General features: G+C 38.5%; 1 protein-coding gene across 29 annotated transcripts in view; it reads right to left on the reverse strand.

The window, feature by feature from the left end:
* The window catches only part of ANKS1B (ankyrin repeat and sterile alpha motif domain containing 1B), a 1,261,971-nt gene that overhangs the window by 339,789 nt on the left and 894,726 nt on the right, over positions 1-27,456 (reverse strand). For 28 of the 29 annotated variants that reach the window (XM_032285364.1, XM_032285340.1, XM_032285282.1 and 25 more), the window contains one exon: positions 19,913-20,011. In XM_032285364.1, coding sequence (XP_032141255.1) covers positions 19,913-20,011 — 99 coding nt within the window. Of the gene's footprint in view, positions 1-19,912; positions 20,012-26,970; positions 26,976-27,456 lie in introns of all 29 variants that reach the window. The other variant, XM_032285451.1, reaches the window with a different exon arrangement.

Consider the following 27,456-nt stretch of genomic DNA (forward strand, 5'->3'; position numbering starts at 1 on the left):
ACCGACCCACTCATTTACTCAACAAATACTAACAGTATGTCTTCTATATTCTAAGCACTGTTCTGAATGTGCCAGTCCTTCTGGAATTTACTTTCCAAGTGGGAAAGACAGATAATAATTAATAAGCATAATAAATAAAGTATATATTCTGTTAGAAGGTGGTAAGTGCTGTGAAAAAAAGAGAAACCACAGTAGGGGGATCGGTCATGCTGGAGTATGTGTATGGTTTGGCAGATGCAGTATTCAGTAGCATGGTCAGAAGAAGTTTCATTCAGAAGAGATTATTTGGACAAAGATTTAAAGACAGTGGGCTGGCTGTGTGCAGTGACTCATGCCTGTAATCCCAGCACCTTGAGAGGCTGAGGCGGGCAGATTATCTGAGCTCAGGAGTTTGAGACCAGCTTGGGCAACATGGTAAAACCCTGTCTCTACTAAAATACAAAAAATCAGCCAGACATGGTGGTATGTGCCTATAATCCCAGCTACTCAGGAGGTTGAGGCATGAGAATTGCTTGACCCCAGGAGGCGGAGGTTGCAGGTTGCAGTGAGTCTAGGTCATGTCACTGCATTCCAGCCTGGGTGACAAAGTGAAACTCTGTCTCAAAATATAAAAAAATAAAAAAATAAAGACATGGATTGGCTGTGTTGAGGGTGAGGATTTCAAGTAGAGGGAACAACTATAGCAAAGGCCCTTAGGAAGTAGGGCCCGGCATATATTCAAGAAATAACAAGGAGACCAATGGGGTTGGAGCAGTGTGGGGGCACAAAGAAGAGAGGACACAGGGAGCCAGATAAGTGAGGGCTTACAAGACCTGGCAAGGATTGGCTTTCAATCTGAGGAAATGGGGAGTCAACGTATGAATTTGAGCAGAGTTGTGACATGATCTGGCTTACATTTCAGCAGAATCACTCTGACTGCTGTGTTGAGAAAAGCTAATAGGGAAGTCTTTTCCTACTAGCTTTGAGAATGTCCCAAGGGGCTGTGGAAGTAATCCAGAAGGAAGGGGTTAGTGGCTTGGACAAGGTGCTTAAAGTAAAAGCGGCAAGAAGTAGTCAGATTCTGGGTATCTTGACAGTAGATCAGCATAATTTCCTGAAACACATAATAAAATCTTCCTTGTTCTCTAACATGGATCAGGAATCTGTCAGTTTAATGGTTGCAACTGTGTGGCATGGGTCTCAGCTTGAAGAGGACTGTATTCGTCCATTGCATGTGGGAATGTGTGGATGACTGCAGAGACAGGCTTGCAGCATGTGCTCAATGAGGATTCCAGGGGCCTGGAAGACTCTGCTCAGAGATTCAAGGGATAGTAGATGAGTATCAGAGAGAATGAGCTATTCTGAATGGATTGCAAAATCTGGCACTCTGACTGTGCCCTGGCCAGTCTCCTGTGGACCATCCCTTAAGATGAAGAGGTTTCAATTAAAGAGCTGTATCATGAAACATTTTTGGGACACTGAGAACAAAAGGAGTCAGCGGAATTGGCACCAGCAACTTTTTCAGAAAGAAGAGATGGTGCCATATTGCAGATATTGGTACACTCAACATTGGGCACCAGCAATTGGCAATGATGGCCACACTGGTAGGTTTCAGTGGCACTGGCAGAACATTCAGTTGGCAGGGCTAAGGTACCCTTGATGGGAAGACAGTAGGTATCACAGCCAGAGGCACAGACATCAGTATCGTTGACACACTGGGCATCTACAGCTCTGAAGCAGCCCTTGGCAGTCATTAGTGGCAGATTTGTCACCTTTAGTGAGTATTAACAGGACTGAGAGCACTTTTGGTAGGTCCTGGTGGCACCGTCTCAAGCCTTGGTGACAGAAGACATCACCACAATAGGCCAGAGCAAGACAGACAGAAATGGGCAGATGTCACCTGGTCAGTGGTAGTCTAGTTAACAGTGTACATGTGACAGGAGACGTTTTGAATAAATCATTAGGGGGAATTTCAGTAAGCCCTAGAATATGCAGAGAAGTGTTGCTCTATGATTGTTGCTGTTATCCTAGGTTGAAGCCCCGGTTGGAGTTCCTGAAAACCCCTTTTATATTTATAGTTAAGGGATAATCTAAGAACTATTCCACTACCATTGGAGTGAGAACAGCAGTCACAACAAAAATAGCTTGATCCTTAGGAAAATGTTTCCAGTCTCATAGTCTGGTGTGTGTGTGTGTGTGTGTCCAGAATTTCTAATCATCTCAGACAATGGAGTGACTAAGAATCTTCAGCTCTACTTGTGGGATTCCCCAGTAGAGTCACTCTTACGATAGTTTTAGTACTTATTATTTATTTAATTCAACAAGAATTTTTAGGCATTATAGTGCATCATATATATAACATCATCCTAGATATTGTATATCTAGGGCAATATACACAACATCATCCTAGATATTATATAAATGCAAAAGGGAATAAAGTTTTTACCTTCCAGGAGTATGTAATTTCCATGGGTATACATTTGAAATAGATACAATTCTGTGTCACTTAACAACAGGGGTACATCAGAATGTGTCCTTAGGTGATTTTCTCATTGTGCGAATGTCATACAGTGTACTTAAGTAAACCTAGATCGTATCACCTGCTACCTACCTAGGCTATTGCTCCTAGTCTACAAACTTGTCCAGCATGTTACTATACTGAAAACTGTAGGCAATTTAACATACATCACTAGGTGATGGAAAATTTTCAGCTCCATTATAATTTTATGGGACCGCTTATATATGTGGTCTATCATTGGCCCAAATGTCGTTATATGGCACATGACTGTATACAAAGACAAGTTAAGTGCCAGTTTTTTAAGTTCTAGAAAAGAAAAAAATACTGGAGTGGATTGGAGACATTTGGGAAAATTTCTTCTACAGTTTTTCTTGGAGTTAGTATATGGGGAAGTAAGTGATTGTATGTGTGTTTGTGTGTATGTGTTTGTCAGAGTAGGGATGCAGGTGGGAGCGGATAGAGAGAAAGAAAGGGAGGATGAATATGGACATCCATTTCTCCTTATTGTCCCTACTCCTAGTCGTAGCAGGCACAGTCCTAGGATTCTCCGTCTGAAGTGACTTCTTCAGCGTCCTATTTGGCCAAAAATACCTGTTCATTCTTTGAGATTCAGTTCAAGCATCATCCGCCTGTCCAAAAAGCCTTCCCTGATCCTCATGCATTTAGCTCTCCCCTCCTCTCACAGCATTTTCCACATGGTATTCTAGTTTTTGACTTATCTATCTTTGTCTAAACTGCAGGCAGAACTCCTTGAGGCACGGACCCAGTCTTCTCCATGTTTCCAGTCCCATATCTGGACTAATATAGAGCTGAAATGAATGGACAGTCTGATTGAATGGATGGACAATGAGCAATTTTCTCATGTCTGGGCATGGTTGTGTGGGTCTTTGCAGACACTGGATGCCTCTGGATTTGCTCTAGCTTCCTTTCGTCTACCTCTGAGCCTATTGGGACTTGGGATACAAGGTACTTGTCACTTCATGTCTACATCATGCGGCCCTTGGAAAGTGTTCTGGCTAAAGTGGATGATAATGTAATTGAGTCCCAGAGGTGACAGGCAGGGAAATGGATATCTCTACATTTACTGAAATAATCTCTTATACATCTGTGGGGAACATTTCACATTCAAAGCTGTCTTATAATACATTTACCTCTTAGTATCTAGAAAATTGTAAATACAAGCCTTTGCCACCAAGCAGTAGCTTCTAAGTAAAGAAGGGTTTGAGGGTTAAAACTAACATAATGCATTGAGGAAAAAGCTTTTAACCTGTCAGGACTCTGTGATTCATAAATTATAACCTTAAAAATAATTTAAAGTGTATCCATTTAGCACTTATACCTTCATGAATTCATGAAACTACAAGTAAAGCTAAAATGTATTTCCTCTTGAAAACATGAAATAGCAATCTGGCAGTTTCTTGAGTACTCATTTCCTTTGATAAGAGCAGTAGTTATCTGGTAACTTAAAAAAAAAAAGAAAAGCTGAATGTCTATTTACTAAAATAGAAGACAATAGACTTGTGTGAATACTGAAAATGGCCAGTCATTTTTTCTTCCAAGGATGAGTGTATTGATGGGTGATTCCACAGAGTACAGACATGGGGCATTCCTGTGATAGGAAGTAGAGGAAAGCAGTTAAGGGCACAGACTCTGGGGCCAGGCTGGCCAATTTCAGTCCTGTCTCTGACGCTTACTCTTAACTTACTATTAGGCAAGTTATTAACTTCTTTGTGCTTTAATTTCTTCACCTGTAAAATAAGGATTTAATTTTGAGATTTAAATGTGTTAATCTAGAGTTAATCTGAAGTACTTAGAATAGTGCCTGGCACATAAGCAATTTTCTATTTAAGTGATTGCTATTAACGCAGGGGTTTGGCCCACGATGTTTTTCTGGCATGCTGAGGAACGTCTTGGGGAATGTGGATTCTGTAGGTAGAGTGTTCACCATGGGTCCGCAGAAGACCAGCCATCAGGCTAGAACCCAGCACCAAAGGACAGGTGTAACGACTACTGGTGTGAAGTCCAAAATCCCATTGACTGCCACCCCTCCTCATCCCTCACACAAATAATCACAAAGAATACCATGGAATGAAACAGTGCTTAGCTTGGGAAGAAAGAATAGTAACCATGTCACTAGTTTAGCCTACTCCATTGAAGCTGGCTATAGGTATTTGTTTGGGTTTGAAATATTTAACTCATTATAGCTTAAAGGACAAAGTGATGAATTAAGTTTATAGCTAGATTGATGGCACTAGCTGTATTTCAGTTGTAATAAGCAGAGGATGGTTATTACAAATAGGAAAAAATAGCATCTCTATCTGCCTGTTAGCTCAGCACATGCTTTGGGTCACTTTTTGCTTGGAGTGTCATGAGTTATCTTCTTTTTAAACTTTGATTTATGTATTTTTTTTTTTTTCTTAGAGACAGGATCTCAATACGCTGCCCAGATCTCATTATGTGGAGTACAGTGGTGGGATCATAGCTTTCTGCTCTTTAACTCCTGAGCTCAAGCAATCCTTCTGAGTAGCTAGGACTATAGGTGTGTGCAACCATGCCTGGCTAATTCTTTAATTTTTTTGGAGAGACATGGTATCACTATATTGCCCAGTCTGGTCTTAAAGTCCTTCCCTCATGCAATACTCCTGCCTTGGCCTTCCAAAGCACTAGGATTACAGGCACAAGCCAACATGCCCAGACACAATAGAGAAGTTTTAAAGGTACATAGGAATGGCTTTTGATTCATCTGTCTCCTTCTCCAGGAACCTACTCCTGATTCTCTGAACAGAAGATACCCTCCCTTTCACTTAACATACAAAACTTGCATTTTTACTCCTATTATAGCTCACTTCATGTTCTGACTTGTTCCATATTAAGATCACTTGCATATTGGTCTGACTTCCTTTCCTAGACTAAAATCTTCTTGAAGGCAGATACACTATGGAATACTATGCAGCCATAAAAAATGATGAGTTCGTGTCCTTTGTAGGGACATGGATGAACCTGGAAACCATCATTCTCAGCAATCTGACACAAGAGCAGAAAATCAAACACCGCATGTTCTCACTCATAGGTGGGTGTTGAACAATGAGAACACATGGACACAGGGAGGGGAGCACTACACACTGGGGTCTGTTGGGGGGAAACAGGGGAGGGACAGCAGGGGGTGGGGAGTTGGGGAGAGATAGCATGGAGAGAAATGCCAGATATAGGTGATGGGGAGGAAGGCAGCAAATCACACTGCCACATGTGTACCTATGCAACAATCTTGCATGTTCTTCACGTGTACCCCAAAACCTAAAATGCAATAAAAAATAATAATAATAATAAAAAATGTTTCATGGATTCCCTTTTCTAAAAAAAAAAATAGGGAGGCCTGAGTTATTACTTTAAACATCTTCTCTTCTAGCTTCTGATGGACTAAACAATAATCTCTAAATACATTTCAAAATGATCAGTTTAAGTAGATGACAATCAAATTTGAAAGTGTTGCCAGTTTCTTATCTAGAAAATGAATAATGTGCTTTGTGAGAAATCCACCAGCAGAGAGTAGAATGTTCACTATGCAATGCAGTCATGGGCATTTTTAGTCACGGACTCTCTTATATAAGTAATTAAATTCTTTTCTGTTACTTCTTGGCCCCAGGCAAAAGCAACATCAAAAATGTATTGATTTTTGTTAATTTAGGGAGAATTTATTGAACCTATGCAAGTGGTCATAACTGATATCAACTGAGCTCCTCTAAATGTCAGAAACTTCATATGCATTTTTGTATTTATATCTCACAATGATCTGATGTGATAGGTTCTACTATTATCTAGTATTTTCTAGATAAGGACACTGGGATTAGAGAATTTAAGTAACTTGCCCAAGGTGACACAAACAGTAGGTAGCTAAACTAGGATTAAATTAGATTTAACTAAAAGCTCAAGAGAGTTATTTTTTGAGCCCCTGCAAGATTGCAAGTTCCTTAAAGATGCCTTAAGTGGATTATTTAGCCTACTCATCTCATTATCCCCTTACTATCTTTAGGGTGCTTTGAAGTACAGTGTTTAGACAATACTGTGGGGTGGTTAAGGACCTCAGTTAAGCTGCCTCAGTATGAATTCCAGTTTATTCACCTAAGATAGCATTCACAAACCCATAATTTTCTGCCCATTTCTTGCTTAATAGTTCTCCACAGCATTTACCATTACCTGAAATTACAGCTCTACTTCTTTTTTTCTGGGTCCCCCCACTAGAATGTAAGCTGCACAAGGACAGTGACCTTGTAGGTCTTGCTTCCTAACACCAATTTCTCAATAGCTAGAACAGTGCCTGGCATGCAGCAGGTAGTTTATAAATATCTACTGAATGAATAAACAAAAGGAAATACATTTTGCTTATTGTTTAAGCCTGGAGTAGTAATTCTCAGATACAATTAATAGGCCGAATGAACCCTACCTTTTTTCTTGGCTAAGCTTCAAACCTTCTTTTTAAAAGTGTATTTAATAAACACTAACATAGCACAAAAGCTTTAGAAAGCTCCATTTTAAGTGCATTACAAATGTTGACTCATTTAATTCTATGGAGTAGGCGAAATCATTACATCCATTCTAAAGGTGAGGAACCAGGCACGGGAAGATTTAGACACCTGCTCATGGTCAGACAATTAGGCAAAGAATGGAGCCAAGATTCAAACTCGGAGAGTCTGACCATGTTCCCAACCATTCATGCTGCTTCCTGGATTAATCCCATAAAAATATAATTTCCCTGGAGTTTATGCTCTAAACAGGTGTCTTCACTTTCTCTTAGAGAATGACCTTTCATCTTGCCCATTTTCCTTCTTCTCTACCCAGATTAAAGAAGAAAATAAATTAAGATTATTGTACTTATTGAAACAGCACCGTATGCTATAAGTGAAGCTTCTCTCAGGCTACTTCAAGGATAAAGAATTGAATGACCCCTGGAGGCTACTGGACAGCTCACATGGCCTATATCTGCCTTTCTTCTTTTTTATGTTTGCCTTTTTCTTGTATTTCTAGAACTCTCGGATTCCTGCCGCAACCCTTCCCTTCTAGCCTTGAGAAGGGAGTTCAGTGGTCCATGGGGGCTGCAAAAACTGCCTTTTAAGCCTGAAATGTAAAAGGAAGCCCGATTTTATAAATGATCCCTGTTCTTGCTTTTAGTCAATTGGTTCTTTCATTTGCTGTCCCTTTCGGTTTCTTTCACAAACACACAAGCAACTCACAGCCTCGGGTCTCTGATATAGCACAGTATTCACTCAGGAGGCAATTGTCACGAGCACAGATATCTGGGATTTAGTTCCAGTTCAGTTACTAAGGAGCAATCTTCCTTGGGGCAAGTCAGATAATAGGAGTGGGACTTAGTTTCCTCATCTGTGAAATGACTCCAGTGAGAAGGTGAGCTGGAGATTTACAGGTCCCTTCCAGCTCTAAATTGTGATTATTCTTTGACGAATTATGTAAGGAAGGGAAAGTGCTCAGATATCTAAGGCCATTTCTCTCACTACTGATGGCAGGATAACTCCAAGGGAGTCACTGTTCTTTATTAAATGGGGGTGAACTTCTCAGAGCTGAAGGATAGCAGCTGCTAGAGATAGCAATAGATCAGAACCTATTTTTCTGCCTAATTCCTTCTCTATTTCTCTGTAAATATCAGAGGGAGATTAGGAATAAAAGTGATATTTCAGCTCTGTGGTCTACATAATAAACAATTCCAAGATAAATTCTTTAAAAAAAACATTAAAAAATTCTGCCTCTTTAGTGTGGGAAGAATGTAGTAGCCCTCTTGCTTTGTGAAACTGCACAAAAAACTTGGAGCAGAGCATGGGTAAGTAAGTTTGAGTTGTACGCTCTCACACCCAGCAGTTATTTAAACATCAATCCAACCCATACAGTTATTGGTATTTTGCATTTTGTACATACTGGGCTTTGTCATTTCAAAGGGTGCAAAAAGCTTCATGAACATTGGCCCTTCCTTCTCTCGATGTGACCCTGTAGAGCAGGCTAGTTACTGGTCATCACTTGTAAACAGGAAGCATGAGTCTCATCCTAGAAAACACAGGCCATCAGTGCTGTGGTTGTTACATGCATGAAGGACATGCCTTATCCCTTTGTAAAACATTTAAAAATAAAGGCACTCAGTTTGGAAATATCTTTGGGCATCCTGACCTGACCCATCAGAAGTGACCTCTAAGTTGCATTTAGACACTTGCTCACAGTCAATTAGGCAAAGAATGGAGCCAAGATTCAAACTCGGAGAGTCTGACCATGTTCCCAACCATTCATGCTGCTTCCTGGATTAATCCCATAAAAATATAATTTCCCTGGAGTTTATGCTCTAAAGAGTTGTCTTCACTTTCTCTTAGAGAATGACCTTTCATCTTGCCCATTTTCCTTTCTCTCTACCCAGATTAAAGAAGAAAATAAATTAAGATTATTTTACTTATTGAAACAGTACCACATGCTATCAGTGAAGCTTCAGTTCAGTCTAATAAATAATAACTGGGCATTACCAAGTTCACATTCTGTGTGCTCCATATCTAGGAAAGGAAGACGAATATGGCCAAGATCCTAATCTTGAGTGAGAAACAAATTAGTCAACAGATGGTTTTATGAGGTGTAAGGGGAATACAGAAGGGTTAAATCATCTATCTAGCCCAGAGAGATGATGTTAAGATTTCTCCAAGGCTTAAGTATTAAGGAATGAAGAGGAGTTATCCCTGGTAAGAAGGGTGACAGTTAAGGTACACAAAGGAGATGATGTTTCTGGCATAGAATGACTAAATTCTTGGTAATTCTATCACCTCTTCCTCGGAAGAGAGATAATATTTCTTGGCTTACTTTGCAGTTTAATGAGGGCTATGAACCTGAATCTTGGAGAACCAAATGTGGTTTAAAGTAAGTGATACATTTCCAGTCCTGGCAACAGAACGTTCCAAGTGATCTTCTATGTTCCTCTCTACCCTGCTGTTATGGCAGCCCACAAAGAGCTCCCAGATGGAAGAGTCCATGATGGAAGAAGCCAGGGTCCTGAATTACTGGTTGGAGGAGAGCTGCCTGACCCACACTGGATTGGCATGCATGAGAAGTAAATTTAACAGTGTTAAACCACTGAGGATGTGGGGCTGTTTGTTATAGTGGCTAGAGTTCATTTCCCTGATTATATTGTGTGCCAGGCTAAGGAATAATAAAAAGGATCTGAATGACTTGCTGTCACTTCAACATTTATATAGCCCAAATAACTTAGGTTTTGACTTTAACGTCGATCTTTCTTCCTTCCTCATCCAATGGCACCAACCATTTCTTTTTTTAAAAGGTGATGTTTTAAAGTCTTTCAGCAAGTCAGCTGCCCCTCCTGAGTGTGTTACCATGTGTCTTTTAATGACATTTGCCTATTGTATGTAATTATATAACATATTATATATAATTATTATATCATTATTATATAACATATAATACACAACAAATGCATCATAGTATACAGTATATAATATATATATTATGACATAAAATATATATATTATATTGTATGTAATAGGCTATGGTCTAATATGAATATAATATGTTAATGTTATACAATATAGTGTATATATATAATGAGGTATCATTTAAAAGGTATGTCTATATAAAAATTAATTTTTCTCATTAGAATACACATTTTGTGAGGGCAAGGGCTTCACCTATATTACTCATTAATGTAACCCTAGTGCTAAGGGAAATGCCTGGTGTATAGTAAGCACTCACAGTTATTTTCAGAATGAATGAATAAAGATAAATATAATAGGATAGAGACTGGGTTTTTTTTTTTTTTTTTTAAGAAATGGACTTCAGCTATGTTCAGATATAGGCCTTCTGCAGGCAGAAAGAGCTCCAAGCCCAGGGTTGCAGGTTGCGCATATGAAGGTGATAGCAGAAGCTATGCAGGCAGATGAAGGTGCCTCAGGAGGTTAAGGGAAGGAAGAAGATGAGAGAATTAAGGCTGCATTTTAGGGGATATCAATGTATAAAATAGACTAAGCATAAGAAGCTAATGTAACAATATTAGAAAAAATAAGGAAAGTAAAGAGAGTATTGCGGCATGGAAACAGAACGCTGTAACAATCACAGTTTTGGGGGCAGATCTGTGAGTGTAACATATTCAGTAAACACCTGTTTATTGATTGCAATAAGTGCTGAACACTGAATAGCATATAGTCCCATGAAGGTGGCCAAAGAGGCTGACTCCTTTTCTGAGACATACAGCCATCCCTGTTAATTTTACACATTTCTCTGGGATGATATCAGGAGGCTTATGGGCCAACTGGGGCCTTTCACTAGGCTGATACAGTAGGCTATATTCCTGATCTGAGTTATTCCCTGTTTAGAAGATTCTCAGAAGTATGGAAAAGCTCTTGATGTCGTTGCATATTTATTGATAAGTTAGGGGTAAACTATGGCCTACAGTCTAAGCCTGCTCTATTGCCTATTTTTGTAAATCAAGTTATTTGGAACATGGCCACACTCATTCTTTTCTGAATCATCTATGACTATTTTCACTCTGCAACAGGGTTGAGTAACCACAATACAGGACATATGGGCTGCAGAGTGTAAAATATTTATGATCTGGCTTTTTACAGAAAAAGTTTACCAACCCCTGATCTAAGTAAGCATATTTTGTACCCCTCCCCCACAAAACAACAACAACAACAAAAAACCCAAGACATTTTCAGAACCAAATGGAGCTTACAAGGATCCTGGGAATACCACAGCCTGTCTTACTATGGAGTGGACCTATAGAAAATAGAATATTCTATGCCCTCAGTTAGGCTGGGTCCCATCGTACATTTACTTTAGGTTAGGACCTCCATGCTAATAATACACATATGTGGGTGTGAGATTCTCTTTGACTGTATATCTTAAACTAATATCCACTGGGTGGTAGGCCAACTTTGGGTAGTCGTGAGTTTAAGACATGCAATAAAAAGAATAAAAAGAAATGCAAGTGAAAAGAGTGAGGGCAGATGGGAGAATCAGTGATGGAATGGGAGAATGAAAAGTCGCCCTGTCAAAAGGTACCATGAGAGCATCTGTGCCTGCAGGCTATATTCTGTCATTGCCCTTCTGAAAAATAGCAGAAGAAATAGGTGTGACTTTCTATCATTTTTCTAAGTGACAGGGAAATAAGACTGAGCCTTCTTTTCTAGACATTTAAAGAAATAACATTGATTGTACACTTTTCCCCTAAAGCTTACACACATCTGCGTCAACTATCAAGACTAGAATTAACAAACGCCTGAATGTTAAGGACCTTGAAAGAACTAGCGTCTTTAAGAGAATGACTGTTCTCTTGAAGATGCTAGTTCTTTTAAGGTCCTTAAAATTCTCTTAATAGAATGTCTCTGTTCTCTTAAAGATGCTAATTCTTTCAAGGTCCTTAAAATTTAGTTGTAATTTCTTTAAAAGAATGTCACATTCATAATACTCCTTTCAAAGGCTGAAATAATCTGTGATTTCATCATATTAAGACTTATTTTTAGAGTGATTCTTTTCGTCTATGACATAGGGGTAGCAAAGTGACAGCTATAACCAAATGTGCCCCAATGCTTTATTTGTTAACAAAGTGTTTACGAAAAAACCCACAGTTTTTTGGGGTAGGGAGGGGCAAGATTTCTGCTCTCCAGTGTGCCACAGGTTCCACCACTCATATTACCTTTTCTTTAAAAGTGTTTGAGTTTTACCAACTCTGCTTACAACATTTTGAGGGCATCAACTGTTGCTTTGATCTGTTTTCCCTGTTTAGGCCTAAAATTAAATGATCATTTGTAACTTTCTAGCTATGTTAGTTTTTCAAAACCTGTTTTATTTGCTAACATTCTTAAAGTTTTGTCCAATAGAGTTTAGTAAACTCACTTATCTAATATATACGGGAAAATCCTCTTTTCAGTAATGAAGCAACAATGAAGAATAAATGCAATTTTAAGAAACTGTGCTGTTTTATGGGGTTACTGATTTTGTATATCACTTAGATCAGTGATGTTCAGGTTATGAAGTGATTATGTACAATTTGCAAATCTCAGTGTCCCTAATTTCTGTATCATCTTATATCATGCTACATTATACCTAACTCTACAGATGAGAGACATGTGCCTCTTTTTTGAGTGGCAATAGCAAAGGTGGCTCTTTTTAAATTTTTAAATTTTTTATTATTTTTCAATATATATTTTATTGCACTTTAGGTTCTGGCGTACATGTGAAGAACATGCAGGATTGTTGCATAGGTACATACATACTAATGTGGTTTGCTGCCTCCATCCCCATCACCTATATCTGGCATTTCTCCCGATGTTATCCCTCCCCAACTCCCTACCCCCACTGTCCCTCCTCTAGTCCCCACCAACAGACCTCAGTGTGTGATGCTGCCCTTCTTGTGTCCATATGTTCTCATTGTTCAACACCCACCTATGAGTGAGAACATGGAGTATTTGATTTTCTGTTCTTGTGTCAGTTTGCTGAGAATGATGGTTTCCAGATTCATCCATGTCCCTACAACGGACACGAACTCATCGTTTTTTATGGCTGCATAGTATTCCATAGTGTATATGTGCCACATTTTCCCTGTCCAGTCTATCATCAATGGGCATTTGGGTTGGTTCCAAGTCTTTGCTATTGTAAACAGTGCTGCAATGAATATACGTGTGTATGTGTTTTTATAACAGAACGATTATAATCCTTTGGATATATACTCAGTAATGGGATTGCTGGGTCAAATGGAATTTCCATTTCTAGGTCACAAAGGCGGCTCTTAAATCATCTAATTGTGAACATCACAGTCCCAGGAAGATGGCCCAAGGAAATAAAAGGTGGTTTTTCCTTGTAGTTATTGATGGGTTATTCCATTTTAACTACCAATGTAAACAATGGAAACTAGACTATAAAGTAGATCATTATAAACTGTATCTGGCAGACTTGTAAGGTGCGCCCATAACCCTGCTCACCCTACCCCATGGTCCCTACCTCATGGTATTCACACCCTGTGTAAACAACTCCTTTTGTGTATGAACTGAGTCTGGTGATTTGATTGTAATGAATAGAAGATGGAAAAAGATGGGATGTCACTTCTGTGATTAGGTAGCAAAAGTCTGTGACTTCCATCTTGCTAGCACTTTCTTGTCCTCTCACTTGTTCATTCTGTTGAAGCTAGCTGCATGTTGTGAGATGCCCTATAGGGTGACAAGGAGGCCTCAGACAACAGCTTGTGAGGCACTGAGGCCTCAGTCTGAGAATCCCTAAGTGCTTGAATCCCACCTACAATCGTGTGAGTAAGTTAGGAAGTAGATCATCCTAACTTGAGTCTTGAGACAGCTGTAGCTTTCTGAAAGAGCCAGAAACAGAAGACCAACTTACATTGTACCTGGATTCCTGACCCACAGACATTGGCAGATAATAAATGTTGTTACATGCCACTAAAATTTGGGGTAACTTGTTCTTTAATAATACAGAATATAAATCTTCCACTGGAGTAACAGCACACTTTTTTTTAAACCTAAGCCTCAAACTGAGGATAGAAAAGGGGGTAATTTAATCCATTCAGAGGTATTCAGTGCCATTCGGTGAAAAAAATAATTAAATATGTGTAGCTCCAATAAATATTGGTTAAACTGAGTAGAACTTAGAAGGCTCACTAAAATTCAGGTGTTCATTATGTAGTAAACTAACAGTAGCAATGAACAAAAGTGAAGATCAGACATTGCACTAAGATCAAGAGTCCTGTGTTAACAACACTTACTAGTCATCAAATATTTTTGGGTTTGCGTTTTGAGGAATTCCAGGATTTAACTGAGGAGAGCGAGTAGGCAAAGGGACAGTAGCAGAGAGGCAGAAAGTAACTAGGTGTCATGGAAGCCAAAAGAAGACAATACTAATAGTGAAAATTTGCCCCACGGGATCAACAAGAATCCTTGAGCTTGTCTCGCAGGAAGACAGATGAGGAAACAGCTTGTTATCATCTGCTCTGCTTGCAACAAAACTGGCTGATTGGCTGAAATTGGCTGGAACCAATGAGGCTGACTGGAGTCTGCACAGAATAGACTTGCTCCCCTGAGGGGTGATGTTTTGATGTCACAGCCTGAATTTCCACATCATGTTTCATACCAATTCCCCATGAATTTGCACAGGCAACTCATGAAAAAGCATGAAAGGACAACTGTGCATGGTAAGGGACATTCCAAACTTCCCATTCCTTTCCACCAGTCACTAACCAACCCTGAAGCCCCTCCCCCAGAATCTCTCTCTTAAATATACAGCTTTAAGGCTGGTACAGGGAGACGGATTTGAGCTGGACTCCTGCCTCCTTGCTTGGCTGCCTTGCAATAAACTTTTCTCTCCACAAAATCCAGTGCTTCAGTGTTTGGCTGCAATTGTGTGTAGGCAAATGAACCCAGTTTGGTCGATAACAATAATTGTCAATAGTATCAAAGTCTGCTGAAGTCTAAGTAAGGTGGAGACAACAAAGGGCTTATGGAATTTCTGCTCTTCTGCTTAATGGTGACCTTAGCACTGGTTGTATGGGGTAGCAGCAGAGAAACGGCTCAAGCCAGTTGAGGGATGAGTGGAGCAAAGGAAAGGGGGAGACAGTGAGTATAGATAACTACTAAGTAATTCCAAAAGCTATTATAAAACTGGAAAACATCAGAAGAGGAAATATTGAAAAACAGAGTGAGCATACAATATAAAAGTTGCTTATGTGCTGAAATATTCTGTCAAACAGGATGAGGGATACAAAGAGAACAGATGCAAAGTCCTCCAAACCTTTAAAATGAAAATCCTTTGAATGCCTGACCTTCAGGTGTTATATTATCAAAGGACAAAACTGTTTATGCCCCTTTAAAAAGGAAAATGTATTAGAGGATTATCTAAAGACTTGGCCACATACAATTCTTATCTGGAAAAAACTAAGCTATATGTTGAAAATAAGAAATCAGGTAATTTTCCTGTGGCCAGAGAGACAGAAAAACCACAATAAGCCTAACATTTCTAGGAAAGTAGAAAAAAAAAGCCATTTTCTCATGAAACTTTGGGTTTGTTTCCTTTCATAAAAAGGGAAAAAGGTAAAACTTGGTCTTCAAGAAGTCTAGGAAAGCTTTTAGAGCTGAGAAAAGACCAAGCTGGGGTTGGTGAGGGAAGTAGATGCCGGGTGGAAAATGAATAATTAAGCTTTACAAAGGGTCAAGCATTGCAAAAGAAGGAGAGAAAGATGTATTCTACGTGTTGTTGAATGTATTGCATGTACTGGAGAAGATGTAAATCTTTGCATTGGTGAATATTTCAGTATTAAAAAAGACATATTACAGAATAGCTATTCTTACAAAAGGAGTAAACTTTTTTCTTTGAAGCTTGACACAACAAATACAAATAAAGCATGAAAAATATGCTTTGAAGTATGCCAACACGTCAAGATTGTACTGAGCAAAGCACCTTTTCTCTGTTTAGGAACAATCTCACTAATTCCATAACATAATATGTTAATTAAAGGATCCCAGTAGCAATCATGGAATATTTCTTCTCATGACAGACGAAGAATACAAATATTCTGAAGACAGAAATTGTATAAACAAAATGAAGAGACATTTTGTCCATTAATGCAAAGGAAAAGTGAATGCAGATGAATGAGCTGGCAATAAAATGACACCATTAACCATCTGAAGATTGTGCTCATTACCTAAGAAGGCAAAGCATCAATTTGTGGCATTATAACATTCTGTTTGTGCTGCTGAATGTGCGTCTGGATGTTTTTATATACTCTCTACTAATTTGTGTGCATAGTAAGCTCTGCTGCATCAGTCTCTCAATAGAAGCTTAATTTTGTATTGTTTCTATTATATTATTTTCTCTAATGAGAATGGTATTCTGTCTTAGAAACAAACACTTCATTTATTCTCCAAATAATTCTAGGTTCAGTTTCTCTTGTTTTTTATTATCAAGTTGTGTATACAGGATTATAGATATATCTTAAAATTGAGGTGCTCTTGTAAAAATATACATTTGAATGACATGTGAGGAAAATATTTATTCACTCAATCACTCACTCATTCATTCTTTTTTTTTTTTTTTTTTTTTTTTTGAGATGAAGTCTCATTCTGTTGTTCCCAGGCTGCAGGGCAGTGGCACCATATTGTCTCACTGCAACCTCCATCTCCTGGATTCAATCAATTGTGCTGCCTCAGCCTCCTAAGTAGCTGGGATTACAGGCACCCACCAACACACTCAGCTAATTTTTTAATATTTTTAGTAGAGACAGGGTTTCACCATGTTGTCCAGGCCAGTCCTGAACTCCTGACCTCAGATGATTCACTTGTCTCGGACTCCCAAAGTGCTGGGATTACAGGTGTGAGCCTCCGTGCCTGGCCCCCACTCATTCATTCCCAAAAAGAATGTCCATGTATTGGGTTAAGCATCATGGGAAATTCAAGGATGTTGCACTGTCTCTGCCCTCAGGATGCTTGTAACATAGAAGTGACTGAATGTTATTAGTGCCTTCAGATGGGAAGAAGCATAGGGCCACACGATCTCAGAGGAAAGGGAAGGTCAGTGTATTCTCTCATACAACAAATATTTCTTGAGTGCCTACTATGTGGCAGGTGTGATTCTAGGGCCTGGGTATATAGAAAAGAGAATAAGATAGTCAATGACCTTATGAACCTTGCTTCCTGAGGGTGAAATGGAAAACAATGAAGAAAAAGACAAATAAATAATATAACTTCAGATTGCACTAAGTGGCATGAAGGAAAATAAAGCAGGGCAATAGCAAGGAGAGCAATGGTAAAAGAAGAATGTGAATTTTAACTCACAAAGGCCCTGTGAATACGTCACATCCGAGTAGAGATATGACAACATATAGGAGCAAGTGTATGAAGTTCCAAAGGAAAGGCTTTCCAGGTAGTGGGACTTTTGCAGCACACGATAAAGACTTTATTCTAAGTGAGAAGGAAATTCATTGCAGATTTGAAGCAGGGTATAGCATGATTTGATTTATATTTTAGAAGGATCATTCCAGATACTGTATAGAAATTCAGTTATAGAGGGGTAAGAAGGTAATCTGGACAGAGGTTAGACATCTGTGAATAGTCCAGGTTAGAGAAGACCAATGAGAACTTGATTCATGTAATCTAACCAAGGATGACAGATGAGAATGCACTGTGGTAGTCCATCTAGAGGTGGTTGGTGAGGACTAGGTTAAATATTACTTAGATGGTAAGAAGTGGTTCTATGATGAAGGACGTTACACAAATGAAGTGACATGATATGACAATATCTGAGTTGAACTTTAAATGATGGGCAGCATGTGATGAAGCAGGTAGTCATTCATTGATTTATTGAGTGCTTATCTATTTTTACGAACCAGGCACTGTGCTAAGTGCTAGAGATACAGCAGTACAGAAGCCGTTGCTGAAAGTGAGAAGCAAACTTGCTGAGAGAGTAATATTTTAAGCAAACCTACACAAGCAGAGAGGTGAACAATATGCTCATAGGAATTACTTCCAGAATTTGTTCTAAGGATGTTTTATTCTTTTCCATTTAGTGGAAAAGAAAATTATGTGATTAAACTCCTTTGTATGCTTGGCTCAGTGAATTTACAAAAGGAGCAAGTTTCTATCAGTAGAAATTCAATTCACTGTCAGTTGGGAAATTTCATCAGATAATTTCCTTAGAAATAGTGATTAGTATTTACTTTTCTCACTCTGGAAAGGAGAAAGTATAGCCTCTCTAGAAAGAAAAAGAGGATAAAAGAGTACAAAAACTAGGCCAAGGTCAAATATAGATGCATCTATTACAGTTCATCTGTTACCTGTCTCCAATGTTGCCCCACAGTCTTTTTCCAAACAGTTGACCCAACTTCAACTTTCCCTCCTTCTAATCCCAATTGTACACTGCCTCCAGAACTAACTGGCCTAAAGTAGTCCAGTCATGTCCATTCTCCAGTGCCTACAGAATAAATTTCAAATTCCTCAGCCTGACACACACTGACCCAGTCTACTTTTTTTTTTTATCTCTGACTACACACTCCTCAATTGTTTTAATCACCTTGAATTTTCTTCTTTTTAAAATTATTTTTGAATTGTATGAATATGTTATGAAATACATATACCATAAAACTTACATCATCACTAATAATATTATTATTATTTTAGGTGTATAGTTCAGTGGCATTAAGTACATTTGCATTGTCGTGCAAATACCATTGGAATTTAAATCTCTATTTCCCTAATACTTCCAGCAAATTGTTGCCTGAACCATATTTGTTTTTATTTGGTTCCTGGGGCCTCCTGAAATGCCTCTTTCCATCCAAATACTAGCCAGGCTTGACCCTGCTTAGTTTCCGAGATCAGACGAGATCAGGCACATTCAGGTTACCGTGGCCATTGATCTGAAATATCTTTTTGTTTACTTATCAATTAAAATCCCACATATCTGAAAGATTCACGCTCAAATTTTTCTTGTTTCTTTAGGCTCCCTTGACACCTTGTCTGGAAACAGGAGGTCAACTCTACTGCTAGGTAATACATTGCTTATAGCAAAAATGGTTCCTGGCTGGTAAATTACATCTGGACTAGGAGGGCCTATACATGAACTATAAACACATGATAGGGATGTGATACTTTGGACTTCCCTGAGTAATGACTCTTGTAATTAGTCAGGTCCCTTGTAGGGACCATGGATGCTAAGTCTTTGGAGTTGTTACAGGAGATTTTGCCTCTTATGGGGCAGGAGGCTTTTAAGCTAGGGCCATTCCTGTACCCACCCAATGAATCTAGTCTTCTTAAACCTGAGCTGCTACCTGAGGGGCCAGAGCTGATACTTTTACTGGTATTAGGAATCTCATTGAAGAGAAAATCTGAAGCTTTCCTAGTGGCCAGCAATATTTTCTGTGTTACATTTTTTCTAGGTAAATCTCAAGCTAAGTGCTCATGCCTATAATCCCAGAAGTTTGGGAGGCCGAAGTGGGAGATCATCTGAAGTCAGGAGTTCAAGACCAACCTTGCCAACATGGCAAAATCCCATCTCTACTAAAAACACAAAAAATTTAGCCAGGTGTGGTGGCATGTGCCCGTAATCCCAGCTACTCAGGAGGCGGAAGCAGGAGAATCACCTGAATCCGGGAGGCAGAAGTTGCAGAGAGCCTAGATCACACCATTGCACTCCAGCCTGGGTGACAAAGAGAGACTCTGTCTCAAACAAAAAGAAAAAAAATCTCAAACCAAGTGTGGCCCATAGTAGTCTCGTAGTCTGAATGTGCAGTTGGACCTAAGAAGACCTGCTCTTGAGGTTGCATCGATTTGTAGAAAGGTTGTACTAAATACAAATACCCCTTGCATGCCTGAACTCAAAATCACTGGGAACCTGACACAGGACTAGGGCAATAAAAGCATTGCCTACCTTTGGAAGGAGCTGGATTGCCTGTAGAATTCTTTGTCGGTGCCCAGAATTAAGGATTCCAATTTCCAACAAATCCTGATCTTCCATAACATTGCTTCCCTGAAAAAAAAAAAAAAAACAGAAAAGTTAATCAAGCATTTATACTGTGGATAAACAACAATGGTTTATTTAATACAGAGAAAACCAATGAGTGACCTGATTTTTATGAATAAAGACATAGATTCATTCTTCCATGAGGGTGAGGGCAGAGTTGGTCACCTTGTTACTGATGTGAAGGTTAGGGAAAAGTACCTCTTCCCTCACAAATATCTCTCGAGGCTTACATCCACATTGGCTTATCTGCATTTGAGAGTTATTCCTGTGACTTAAAAGTTTGTAAAAATGTGACTGCTTCTAGGAAGAGCTGCCATTTAGGATTATCACTGACCTACACATTGATGTGAATGAATCATTTTTTCCCCTTGACAACAGATTTTGTGAGGAAGGCTGATAGAAAAATTGACATATATTAGGCAGATTAAAAGTGAGAATTAGTACTTAATTTTAAAATACTGAATCACAATAGCAAGCACATAGAATCAACTTAAATGCCCAGCAATGACAGACTGGATAGAGAAAATGCAGCATATACACACCATGAAATGCTACGTAGCCATAGAAAAGAATGAGATCATGTCTTTTGCAGGGACATGGATGGAGCTGGAGGCCATTATCCTTAGCAAACTAATGTAGGAACAGAAAACCAAACACCACATGTTCTCACTTATAAATGGGAGCTAAATGATGAGAACACATGGACATAGAGGTGAACAATATACCCTGGGGCCTGTTGGAGGATGGAGGATGGGAGGAGGGAGAAGATCAGGAAAAATAACTAATGGGTATGAGGCTTCATACCTGGGCAACGAAATAATCTGTACAACAAAGGCCCATGTCACAAGTTTACCTATGTAATAAACCTGCTCATGTATCCCTCAACATAAAATAAAAGTTAAAAAAATTATTGAATGCTAGACACCAGATCACGGTATGAAGATAGAATGATGAATAAGGCACAGGGCCCTTCCCACAACTGCCTTTATTCCTTCCAGTCCAGTGATGGAAAGGAACTCTTCTAAGGCAATTAGAATGCTGAGACTATGCTATGATGGTGACACTTGCTGGGAGTCCAGAGGGAATCCAGGATATTTTTTCAGAAGAAAGGACATCTAATCAAATACAGGAAAAATGGGTGGTTGGGGCTTAGAACCTACAAGAGGAAGGATGATGGGAAAATTATGTGCAATGACCTGTGAGTAAGAAGGAACATGATGTACTTGGAGGCATCACGTTCTGGGATAACATGGCGAGAGGAGCAAACAGTAAGGCTGGACGAGTAAGCAGAGGCCAGACTATACAGATATTGCATGCCATGCCGAGGGCTTCAGACTTCATCCTGACCATAATGGGAAGCCATGGACAGGTTTTAAGCAAAAGAAACTGACAGAAGAGCAGAAGATCAAACACCGCATGTTCTCACTCAAAGGCGGGTGTTGAACAATGAGAACACATGGACACAGGGAGGGGAGCACTACACACCGGGGTCAGTTGGGGGGAAATAGGGGAGGGACAATGAGGGGTGTGGAGCTGGGGAGAGATAGCAAGGGGAGAAATGCCAGATGTAGGTGATAGGGAGGAAGGCAGCAAATCACACTGCCACATGTGTACCTATGCAACAATTTTGCATGTTCTTCACATGTACCCCAAAACCTAAAATCCAATAAAATAAATAAATGGGGGGGAAAAAGAGTTACATGCTGAGATTCCAAATTTAGAAAGATTATTTTGATTTCTGTGGCTTGGCCTCAGTTTCCCTACCTATAAAATGATAAAGTTGAGCCTACAATGTTCAAGGACCAGTTCAGTCCTAAAATTCTCAGATTTAAATGGTTATTTTAAACCTCTGATTAATATTTGAATGCAGAAGTTTACAGATTGCTCATTTTATCCCTTGATTTTAAACTTTCAGGGTTTGTAAGATAGAGTTTCTTTTTAAATCAAGGCATCTATAGACGTTCAAGTATTCAGATCACCTTTTTTCACAAATCAAACTGTCCTACTTACGTATAACACAAAAATTAAAGAACAGAAATGACAGAATATCTATTTATTTAGAGTGATGAATACCATTAGACACTCAAAGCAAAGGAGACTGAGTTGGAAAGGGTGATTCTGGGGCATGGAGACCACTGCGGTTGTTCTCTAGCGACCATGTGGGTGTAGACTTAGGTAGTGGGCACAGGAGCAAAAAGAAGCAGGTGGATTTAAAAACTATCAGGAGTTTGACTTGGAGATTGAATATGCGGAATGAGGGAGAAATGTGGAATACACACTGATTCAAGGCTGGGGCAGTGAGTGGAAGTTGATGCCTTTTCCTGCCATAATAAAGGAGGAGAGACAGCCCTAGTGGGGTACAAAGTGAGACTAATGTCTTTCCCTGGACAGGGACAGAATAGATGGATGTAAACAATAATATCAGACTGCATTATAAATGGATAACTGGCTGTTCTTAGAAGGATTAAAGGCATTGGAATGGCACCCCAGCTAGGGATTTAAAATGGGCATTCACTGGACAAAAGCTTTCCACCTATTCATAGAGTCATTCCTATGCATAAGCAACGCCAGCCATCTCAGAGGAAGCGGAATGATCCAGGTATTCAGCAGCATGATAATGAAAAGCCTAATGAAAAACAAATAAAGCCAGTCTTGGCAACATGCCATAGGAAATATTGCTCTCAAGAAATTACTCAGTGCACACAACAGAGCATGGCTGAGAATACAAATGACTTCATTTTGAGAAAGCATTATTATTTCCAGAAATGGACTAGTATGGCATGAATGAGATATGTGATACCATTCTGACTTTTACTCTTTGAGGAGTTACCTGGCCCTTAAGAAAAAATCTTTGGCCATCTTTGTGTTAGAACATTACCAGGTTTTCCAGGTCCTAACTTACCAACCTACAACTTCAGCCCATGTAGAATAGAGGACCTGGTTTCTTTGCATAAACAGAAAGCATATGAATATCCCATAGTGTGCATAGTTACTATCTCTACGTAATCCTGACAACTGAATTTCAGTGTTTGAATACTGAAAAGATTTGGAAAATTAAATCCTTAAAGACCACTGTTCTTCCTCTACACCTCCAACATACTATTTTTTGTATCTTCATAAGAGAGGAGTCCTTTTGAAGAATTGCAGGGAAGTTAGATATTTTTAAAGAAGGTGTTAAGTACATAAGAACATCTTCTTTTTGAGTCAAATTTCCTAGCATATAGGTTAATTACCAAACACTTTTAAAAAATGAACCAAAATTATGGGAAGCATAAGAAAAATAGTGAAAATGTGTCAAAGGGGAAATGGTACTAATTGGGAAATGGAAAGGAAAGGATTTACTGTCCCCAGTGAGGCATGCTGTTAGAAATTTTCTATTTTATCTTTTTCTATAATACATAGGGATGCCAAAAATATTCTAGTACATCATTCAGCCAGCCTTTTGTCCAAACAATAGGGGACTTGGAGTCTGCTGAACTGGGTTTGGATCATGGCGGGGCAAACTTGGCTAAGTCATATATTCTTTGTAGGCTTCCTGGTCCTCATCCATCAAATGAAGCAGTTTAATGAATATGCATTCAGTTTCAAAATGCTATGATTTCAGTCATGTTTTACTTTTGTTGGTATCATTATATATAAACATAGATTGTATATTTTGAAATTACATTTCAGTATTTCAGAATCTGTAATCTAAAATTAGCTTTAAGAAGTGATTAAAGAGAAATTCAGGAATGTATTTTTTTGACAAATCAATCTTGGTATGATGGACTTATAAAATTTCTTATTAAAAGAAATTACAGAATAACTTATTTTTGCAGTAGTATGGATTCTTATTGCTTTTTAGGGAAAAACCAAATGTTTCAAACCTTATAACTAACCATTTCTTTGGCATCTGGGTGACAGTTGTGCCATCAAGGATAATAAACATTCCCATTCTTCCTAGGGAGCTGAAATTAATTCTCACTTTGTGGCTTGCCTTTACGAAATGTTAGTAAACCTCAGCTTAACATTTTTGTTTTTCTTTTTCTTTTTTCTTTTTGAGACGGAATTTTACTCTTGTTGCCCAGGCTGGGGTGCAATTGCATGATCTCGGCTCACTGCATCCTCTGTCTCCTGGGTTCAAGCGATTCTCATGCCTCAGCCTCCTGAGTAGCTGTGATTACAGAAGCCCATCATCATGCCCGGCTAATTTTTGTATTTTTAGTAGAGATGAGGTTTCATCATATTGGCCAGGCTGGTCTCAAACTCCTGACCTTAGGTGATCCACCTGCCTCAGCCTCCCAAAGTGCTGGGATTACAGGTGTGAGCCACTGCTCGTTTTTCTTAATAAAAACTGAACACAACTCTAGCTTTCTTCCTCCTCCATCATTTTTTTTTCACATAACTGATAGGTCAACGGTTGGGGGGCAGAGCTTCATCATGTCCATCTTTTGTTTAGTCGTCTACTACACTGCACTCTCAGTTTCCTCTCCTGCCCAATACGTGCCTGTCCCACTCTTTCGTCTCCAATTTTACTCCTCAACTCACCAGAATAAGATGTTCTCCTCCATCAACTCCACAGAACTTCTCTGTCAAATGTTAAGAATGTCCTCTCAATTGCTAAATCTAATTGATTCTTTTAAATCTTGATTTCAAGAATTTACTTGTCATATGTAGGTGGTGGCCACCATATTGGACAACACAGATATAGAACATCTCCATCACTGCAGAAAGTTCCATTAGACAGTGCTACTCTACAGTTACAGACACTGAAACTTCAAAAATGGGGCAGTAACAGGGAATCAAATCAGGGGCTCGAAAGTACTCATGAGTTATTCTCGGGATGTAATTATTCATGTGCCTCTTAATCAAAGTCCATGAACATTAAGTTGAGGATCTTTAGCAAATACTCTTCCAATTTTTCAGTCACAACAACAAATTAGAAGGTTGTTCTAATTTCAGCACCATTTCTTTATTGTGGGGCTATAAATCTATGCTATGAAATGACAAGTCCAATCACTAAATTATTTGACTTTCTTAGCATCCACCAGTCACACTGCATATGGTGTTTAAATAACAATAATCAATAAATAAAATTGTGTAGTTAATGACTTTCTAGAATGATCAAAGGCCCAAATACAGTATTTTTAGAATAGCTGTTCTTTGCCTGTCAAGAAATGTCTAATGCAGGGTGTCTTTATTGCTCTCTTAAATCATGGAATGAAAAATGTCACCTAATGTTTTATGCACTAAGAGCTGAAAGTGGAAGTTTCTTTGACCATGGGGAGAATGTCTTAGGTACTGAACTTCTTCAGCTGTGATAAAAAGTTAGGATGTCCAAATAGAATGAAAAGCAGTGTTTGTATTTAACTGTTCATTAGAAGTAAAACAGCTGTTTACTGAAAACATTTCAAAAATATCTGTACTGATGGCTCTGTCTCTCCAAACTCTGCAGTGAAAATTTCTCCTAGTTTTATAAACTTAATGCTATATCTTATTCATTTAGAAAGCTTTCTTTTATATTACATACTATAGAAAATGTTAGGGAAACATATTAAAGACTACAGGGGACTGGCTTATTCTTAATAAAGGCTTGAGTTGGACAATGTCATTTATTCTCTTCCTTCATCCAGTCCAAGACTAAAAAAATCAGGAGGATACTGTTGATTGGGGAACCTTGCTTTTGCTCTATAATTAGCTAAATTAGATTCTTCTTTAAAATTTATGTGACCTTAAATATTTGAAGTAAAATCACTGTATAATAGAATGACAGCAATATCTTAGAAACTTACAGAAAAACATATACTTTAATTTGTTTTTAATAGTTAGCTTTTTTACAACATAAACAGGATGGTAGCATGAAATTATACACAATTTTCTTGGAATAACCATGTTACCCCTCTGCTCCTATAAAAGCCTTGAGTCAATTTGATATCAAATTATAAGTAAACCCAATGCATGTCTTCTCTGCCTGATTATGATAATAGTTATTGCGATAAATACCAGATTTATTATTATTATCAGTGTTGGAACAAAGCTTTATTTAGTTTATCATGCAGAAACATGGGTGACTATAACTGATCAGATAATGGATGATGTGCTTCTTCCAACTTTAACTTTCTCTCTCACACTAATGAAATGGCAGTGGAAGAAAATTTTATAGTACACCAAAAAATCCCTTTACCTTAATCCTCCATTTAAACGTATTCTGTCTACTGCAATAAAATTTCTTGCACACAGCTTAACTACATTTTCATGTTTTTAGCTTAAGAAGAAAGCTTTCTAGATTCCTCAGACTGTGGATTATTGATTCAAATAAATATTACATCACTGAGCAATAAGGCTGCATCTTATATGTGCAAGCTGTATATCTTAATAAATTATATCTTAAGGTTAAGATTTAATTTAGCCTTATACATTTAACAGCTATCATGATTATAATGAATTTCCTGTCACCAATTTTTTCCTCTTTATTTTTGAAACCCAATTCCCCTTTGAAACATCTGTTGCCAACCTACAGAGAAAGAGAAGAAATTTAAGTAGCCAAGTATTTATTTGTTAAGGTATGGAGCAGGATTTGGTGATATCATAAATTAAAACTGTGATTCACTTGAGATGTGTTCATGTAGGTTTTAGAATTATGTGTATTTATAAAAGACTGTAATATAATTTATATAGTAATTCGTACTGCCTTTGTTCAAAATTTTATAGCTATGAGAGAAGCATCCTATTCCTCCTTTGTAAGGATGCTAACCCAGAGCTCCTTCAAGTAAGAAGAAAAGTTGATGTGAACACTTTTTTGTATGCTCTTATTTCTCTCTAGAAACATATATCTGTATAAATATAAAGCTGATGAATACCTACTGCCTTCCTCCAACTTTCATACTAATAGCAGTTGGTGTCCATTACTGCAAAGTAAATAGCACACTTACTGTGTCAGGCACTGTTCTAAATACCTTCCATATATTACTTTATTGAATTCTCACAATAACTTTCTATGAGGTAGGTAGCTTGTTCCCATAGCTGGCAGGAGACTTTCTCAAAACTTACCCTATACTACCTCTAGTGGGAATCATGTAGGAGATAAAAGGTTGAGTTAAAAAACATGGTTAGATCTACACCATTTATATTTTTACTTAAGAGTCATCTGAAATTCACATTTGAAAGCAAATGTTTCAATGCATTTTATGTTTGATTTCATGGCACTGAAGCAACAATGAACCCCCTCCATGGAAAAGAACTTGGAGAGCTGTTTAGTCTATTCTTCCCTCCTCTGCTCCAGTCCTTTCTGCTCACTGAATCCTGGAATCAGGCTTAGCAGGGACCTTGGAGGTTTCTAGTTTCTAGTCTAAATGTTCCCTAACTACCCACAAAGCTTTAACTTTTCTTTTGAAGCGTGGTGTCTCGCTGGGTGGACACCTACCCTAGAGAGGTAGAGAGGATATTAAATGCTTTAAGTGGTCTTTCCCAGC

Source organism: Sapajus apella, unplaced genomic scaffold, assembly GCF_009761245.1.
Source record: "Sapajus apella isolate SASKATOON/1434 unplaced genomic scaffold, GSC_monkey_1.0 scaffold2, whole genome shotgun sequence".
NCBI lineage: Eukaryota > Metazoa > Chordata > Mammalia > Primates > Cebidae > Sapajus > Sapajus apella.